General features: G+C 37.2%; 1 protein-coding gene across 1 annotated transcript in view; it reads left to right on the top strand.

Moving 5' to 3' along the window:
• LOC108693240 (homeobox protein DLX-3) overlaps positions 1-3,811 on the top strand; it is a 7,128-nt gene extending 3,317 nt beyond the window's left edge. Inside the window, exon 3 of the mRNA XM_018202081.1 lies at positions 3,390-3,811. Coding sequence (XP_018057570.1) covers positions 3,390-3,811 — 422 coding nt within the window. The remainder of the gene's footprint in view (positions 1-3,389) is intronic.
• Positions 3,812-7,585: the final 3,774 nt, after the last annotated feature.

Here is a 7,585-nt window from a genome sequence, read left to right as displayed (position 1 = left end):
ATATATATATATGAAAATTTTCATAAAGTTAAACAAACTGTTTTCGCAATCGCAAGTCGATACACCGGGACGACGTGGACCGAGATTAATCGGCTATAGTTATCGGTTATCTGGCCGAAGCGGAGAGCGAGGAGGCGCGGGACGACGCGTTATAACGTCGGTTGTCGTTAAATACTTCCCTGTTGTCACGCTAATGGGCGATATCTGTATAATGCAACCAAAATACCGCTGACAATAAATTACGCAAGTTCGGCGTAACTAGCCAGACCGTAACCGTGATTACGTTGCGAGGAACTATAATCATTATAACGGTATCTACGTAATGGTTTGCATTCCGTCGTAGATATATTACCATAATATCGTTCGCCGGTGACGTCGCATTTACAGATGCTCATTACATTAATTTCCTAATAGGAAAACTCGCCACGATGTCGCTGCCTCCATTTATTTGTTATTTTCTATTTTTCGATAACGTGCTGGGTGTTACGTTAATTTCCTTGAAGAAAATTCACGATGGTATCGTCGCCTCGAACGATTATATATTAACAATAAGATTGGAAATAAGAGTTTATTAAATACATTACTTTAAATATGAAGCGCCACTACGATCTGAATGTTAAGATGTTGAATTATTATATATATTCATTTAAAATAAATTAATTTCAGAAATGATAATTGTGTGCCGATATGGTTATCGCAATAAGTTTTTTAAAATTAAATTTGGGAAATTTGGGGGATTATTAATATTTCAGATTGATTGCGTTGAAAGTCCGACAACATCGGCACGCAATTATTATTTCTGAAATTAATTCATTTGAAATGAATATATATAATATATATAAAATTCAACATCTTAACATATATATAATTTAAAGTAATGAATTTACATATTATTTTTTGTTTTTGATAACAAAGTGCACCTTATATTAATTTCCCAGATAAAAATTTAACTCATTTACTTCCAATGACTTACTTAATGTGTTATTTTTCATTTTCAATAATGTGCTTGGTTACGTTAATGTCCTAGAAAAAAATTATTGTAATGGTATCTCGTTGTCCACGAGCAATTTATATATTATTTTAATAAAAAGAATATATATTTTGTTTTAATTTCCTAGATGAAAGTTTGATAGTGTCATTGCTTCGAACTTACATATTATTCTCTGTTTTCGATAACATCGTGTGTTATATTAATTTTCTAGTGGAAAATTCATCGCGGTAGCGTCGTTGCTTCGAGCAATTTTCTTCGTTAAAATGGAACGCGTATTATATTAATTTCCTAGAAGAAAATTCGCCGTGATGTCTCACTGCCTCGCGCGATTTACATTATTATTTTCCATTTTCGATAACGTATTGCGCATTATATATATATTAATATCTTAAAAAAAAAATTTATCGCAGTAGTATCGTTATCTCAAGCGTGTTATATATTTTTCCGTTTTTCAATAATATTTAAATTTCATTTAAATTTCAATAAAGTTTTTCAATATTTAAAAACAAATTCTTTTTCGCAAATACGCTCATCGAGCCACCCCGATACTCATGGCGTATGAATATAAAAGCGATCGTTTAACGAGACGGCGGGAGACATTTCGAGCGATTTAAATAGTTTGGTCCATAGCGTTCGCATCCTATATGTCAAGTTGTTCGTCTTCGGTAGACAAGATGGCTTCGTTCGGTAGGAAGGGCTAACCGAGTTACATAGACGTCTCCTTGGCAGCAACCAAGAAGGAGGTATCGAGAGGAGGGTGAGTAGGGTGGAGGGCACACAGAAGACGGAGACGGAGACCGCCTCAACGTCTTTAGACTCGAGCGAGCTACGTAAGGAACCCCGACGCGCGACGGGGAGATATTCATTCCCTCCTTCGATGCCTCTCTTTCGCCGTCCCGTTTCGACTCCCGCTTACGTCTCTCGGCGAGAGAATTGCTCAATTACCCGCTAAGTGCTCGGTCAGACCTATATTCTCGATTGTACTCGCCGCTAAGGGCTATCGTAGGCCGTAGCGGCGCGTGCCATGATTCCGACTTTTATTCAAATATAGAGAAACGCAAAAACGATATTTGTCTGTATTATCGCGAAAATATTTGCGGCACGATAACGCAGACTGACAATGAAAGCGATGTAAAGAAAATTTGTTACAATAATTACGTTCCGCTTGCAAACGTCGGATGCGACTTGTAGTGTTGCTCCGACAATCTCACCGCGATTCAAGGGAAATATTAAACCTCCGGAGTAAGGATAGAGAAGCATAGATTATCGATATTTCTTATCAATATAAATTGAAATACGCAATATCGAAATATGGCAATATATTGATTGAAAATGATTCGATATTAGGAATATTATCACTTTTTTTTGCATGTTTTATTATATAGAGACGTGCGGAGAATACAAACTTTTGATTTAAAAAAAAATTTTTTTTAATTACTAGGTAATTCACTAATTTATCAATAAAATTATAAATATTTTAGTAAATTTATATATAAAATAGAAATGAGAGACAGATTTTAATGAGAATAAAAAGTTATGCATTTATATATTTTATATAATACATATAAGTCTATCAACTAACAAAGATAATGCGAAACATAAAATTTCTTTTAATTTTATTCATGATGGCGTTGATCGCGATGTCGTAAACTGTCCCCGAATTGACTATCCTTGTTACGTTTATGCGGTTAAATTTTGGAAATATAACTTTTTTATCGATTCAATTGATATCTACGTTTCAGATCCGATATGCGGAAACTAAAAGTTTCGATGCAAATATCAAATATCAAAAGGAGTAATGATACGATATTTCAAAATATCGATTACATCGGAACATTCTTATTCCGGAGCTGACTCCAAAATCTGTAATACAGTTACTGGCTCTGCAAGATTCATTTAATTTATGTTAATTAAAAAATATTAATTAATTTCAAGAAAATGAGGATAAATCTAAATATTAAATATATTTAGTATCAAAACTGCCGATGGTGATTCCGCCATTTTGACTCCGTTAATCATTTCTCTTTTTTCTTTTTTTGCATCAGATATACAGAATATAGAAGATGTAATATAAATAATTCTAATAATAAAAAAAGCTCTTCAAAAACAAGGATAGAAAATTATCAAACCGACATCTCCAGCAATTCTAGCGGAATATACCATCGGCGGTTCTAGTGTTAAACAAGAATATAATTCAGATTTGCAGATATGTGACATAAGAAAACTATAAGAGAACTATAAGGGAATGATTTGATATTGTTGACACAAAGAATGGATGAAATAGATCCTCTGGAGTCTCAGCTCCGGAGGGATACAATTGAGTGGGTCCAACAGACCACGTCATGTACTTACGTCATGTCCGGAGGACTAATTGACGATTATTTGGTGATGTTGACAGAACGTCCGGTAGACTTTTCGCTGAGTGGCGGCCGCGAGTCGCGCGCGAGCAGTGACGCGCCCGCGGACTCCGACGACGAGGACGATGACGAGATCGACGTGCTGGGCGATGAAACACCATCGCCGACGCCAACACCAACGGCGACGCCGACTCCGATGCCGGCGCCGGCGCCGACGCCTACGCCGGCTCCAACGCCGACCTTGACGTCGACGTCGACGGTTTCGACCCCGACGTCGACGTCGCGTACCGGCACTCTGCCGTCTCTCTCAAGACGCGACACGCCACCAAGGATCCTTCACACGGCGATTCATCCGCACTCGCATTCGCATTCTCATCCGCATCCGCATCCGCATCCGCATCCGCATCCGGTCAGCCTTCATCATCAACACGGCCAGCATTCCGCCCAACGTCAGCATCGCTGAGACACGTTACGACGTCACCGCTTGTCTTTTATCAGAATCACGACAGCCACGCGTAGAAAAGAATGGATGATCTTTGTCCGTGGTTATTGGATACCATTCCCGTCGGTATCCTCGCGACGATCGGATCTACCGAGAATTTATCTTAGGCTAAAGCTCGTCGCATAACGGAGAACACGGAATTCGGTAGAGATTATCTCCGCTCGAAGGACCGAGAGGAGAGAAATCAACGGTCTTCGTGCAAGTTTTTAAACGGTATTTACTTACCTGTCACTGAAATAATTCGCGCTATTCAACGCAGAACGATATCGTTGCTGGAGCGTCGCTGGATTTTTCCCGCTTGCGTAACGTAATAAATAGAGAAGAAAAAGAAAAAAGAAAAGGAATGGAGTTTTTGCCGGTTCCAAAATCTCTACTTTTTATAGTGAAATACGGTAAATAAATACGGTATTTGGTCTGTTGTTACTTTTTATAGTCAACTGTGTAAAAAATAGGCCGTGGTTTTCGTTGAGAATTAAACTGTCATGCTCTGACGCGATGATGTGTATTCTTCTGTTTCTCCTCGATTTATCTTTTCCCAGGCAATTTTCTGAAACTTTGAGTGCGTAATATATTTTTTGGAGGCGAGAAAGAGAGAGAAAATCAAATATTTTGAATCGGAAAGACGCGCGAGTTGTCCATTTTTACCAATGTAGATTAACTTTAATTTCGGTTTAACTTACTCTTTATCTTTTCCTAATGCCCGTTTCTATCAATGTAGCTTAACTTTAATCTTGAGTTGACTAACTTTTCGTCTTAATTCTAATGCCCAATTTCTTCACCTTTAGATATTTTTATCCAGATTTCTCCCAAATTACAATGGAGATGCATATCTCCTGGATGAAATTATTTGCAACTTATCTGAAAGTTAAGAAATTAAATAAGCATAAAAATTAAAGAATAAACTGAACCAAAATTAAAGTTAATCTACAAGTTAATCTATCAATCCTATTTAAAATTATACTCGTTTTCAGCAATGTAGATAAACTTTAATCTCATTCTTATTCTTTTCTAATTCTTAGAATTAGAAAAATAAAGAGTAAATTAAAGTGAGCTCCATGCTTAACTTAAGTTAAAGCTAGTCTACTTTAGCAGAAATGAATATTTCTGTCAGTGTAATTAAATTAACTTAATAAATTAATTTTAATCTCGATTTAACTTATTCTTTACCTTTTTCTAATTCTATTTAAAATATATTATGCCCTTTTGTGCTCTAATAGATAAATTCTAATTTCAGTTCAATTTATTCTTTATCTTTTTTTATATTCAAATAGAATTGGAAAAAGATTAAGAACAAATTGAATCCACAATTAAAATTAATCTACATTGATAAGGACGGGGATTAGTAAAAGATAAAGAGTTGTGTGAATTAAACCGAGATTCAAATTAGTAGAAATAAACATTAGGATGTTGCTTCTCGATAACATTTTACGGGTCGCGTGGCGCGCATCGACATTGACATTTAATTGCACCACGGAGTCTCTTTACGCGATCGTTTCGTTAATGATCGGTATGACATTTCGATGCCTCGGAGACATTTTCGCAAAAGTTAATGAGGCATCGACAATGGGAGGGATGGAATAATCGCGAGATCCGCTTCGTTGACGCGTTGACTATCATCACTATAAAGTACTACTGTCCATATTAGACTAGAAATTAGAATTGAGATTGAGATTGAATTTGATCAATCAAAGCAAAGTTTATTAAACATGATCATGATTTTTTCTAATTGGTTAACCCATAAATGACACCTAGATGCGAATTAGCACCAGGAAAATTTTCAACTTGCGCATTTGACAAAATTAGTTTTGCTTTTTGAATGAATAACATTTTGTTTTTTGAAAATTCAATATTACCAATCTCTCGATTAGTTAGAAAATTTTACATTGAAAAATATAGATTTTTAATTTAGATTTTCAGAAGATATAAAATATTAAAAACATCTGGTGCAAGAATTCACATTCAAGTATCATTTACAAGTGTTTTTTGTGGATTAAAATTCAATTTCAATCTTAATCTCATTCGATAAGATGTATCCAATTTACTGAGAGGAACGAATTAATTCGGGAATCTAACTTTTTTTGCGTAAACGATCATCTAAGATGTTTTTTTACTCCAATTAAAAATTACTATTATTAATCGCACATTACATATTATCAATTGTTCTACAATTTGTTATAATATTTGAAATTATTATGTTACTCTCCAGGCCAAAGTGTGAAACTTTTAAAAAAATTGACATTTTTGGGATCACTTATTCGAATGTGTTTTTTTTATAATAATTTTTTAAATAATTGTTATTTGAAGAATTGTTATTAAAAAGTACATTATTTGAATGTTTGAATAAATAATTTCAAAAATGCTCATTCAAACAAAATATTTCCAAACTTTTGGCTAAAAGTATATATATATAAATTTATTTAATATTTTTTAAGCAATGTAAGGAGAAATAAAAAAATAGATACGAATTTTCAATTAGTAGAGAAAACTATTTCGATCGGGCTTTATTTTCTTCCGAGATGTAATTATTCCAGATAACTTTCTCGGATTATATAGATATGACCCGTAATTACGACGATCGAGCACGAGTTAATTAGTGCTTTCACGTGATTGCGAAACAATCGCAGGATTTTTGCTACCTGTTGCAATGACATTAGATCGGCAAGATTGGCAAGTGGCTGTTAAGAAAAGAGACGATATTACATGGAACGGTAGAGATTTTCCAACGAGCGTGCGCGTGTCAAGCGGGTGGTGAGGCGCCTGCGGGGCACGTCGTGCTTCCAGTTGGGGTGAATCCTAATACCTAGATAATAGGAAATAATTGCGAGGGATCAGAGCGAGCGAAGCTACTCTGTCGGCTGTCGGGTTCGGGGGCAGCGGGATGCGTATAGTCGTATACTCGTATAGGAAGAGGAAAGGGAGAGAGGGGGAGAGCTGAGAGAGGATGGCGCCGCGTTTCCATCCCTCCGTTCCCTCTTCCCGCTCCTCTCCTTCTCTATTTGCCCTTCTCGCCGTCGATTCGCGGGGGTGGAGAAAGAGGACGAAGAGAGGATCGTAATCGTGTTATCGGGACGAAATCACGAGGTACATTCTCGGATATACATCGGGTAGATGGATACGCGGCATTGCGACTGTACGCGAGACCAATCCGCGTGGAGATTTACTTCCGGCGAGAGAGAGGGTGAGTTTGTATCGATGTCGCGTGCTTCGTAGTGCGTTTGAATTCTCGAAGGAAACGCTCTTTCAGAATTTCACAATTTCTTCCAAACGACATATTGGAGTAATACTCGCGAACGAAACGCTAAAGTTGCGCAAGGCCTTTGCAGGCAAGGCAAGGCAAGGGGAGGTCTTTGACGACTCTAAAATCTGACGCGCGTTCTGTTTCTAAAAGTAGCTGTGGGATGGAGGGGGACTTGGCCTTTGATGTGCAGGAAGATAACGTTGGCGTTGTTTAGAGGAAGAAACACACCCGAGCTGGCCAGGTAAGCTGGTAAGCTAAATGAGATCACGGTGCCATTTATGACGTTTATTAGATTCCGTTAAGACGTCTATTATTACGGTACGTAAATAAAAGGGGGAGAATTCGCGCCCCTCGTCGAGGGAGACGAAGCGGAATGCGGCGAAAATAATGAAATAAAGGACAATGAAGTGGCAGGTACAATGGCCAATAGGGCATAGAACGAGAGGACGGGCAAGGCGCCAGCGGGCGATGAGGCCTCTCTCTCTCTCTCTCTCTCT

The sequence above is a fragment of the Atta colombica genome, unplaced genomic scaffold, assembly GCF_001594045.1.
Source record: "Atta colombica isolate Treedump-2 unplaced genomic scaffold, Acol1.0 scaffold89, whole genome shotgun sequence".
Taxonomy (NCBI): domain Eukaryota; kingdom Metazoa; phylum Arthropoda; class Insecta; order Hymenoptera; family Formicidae; genus Atta; species Atta colombica.
This window is presented reverse-complemented; position numbering and strand designations above follow the sequence as displayed.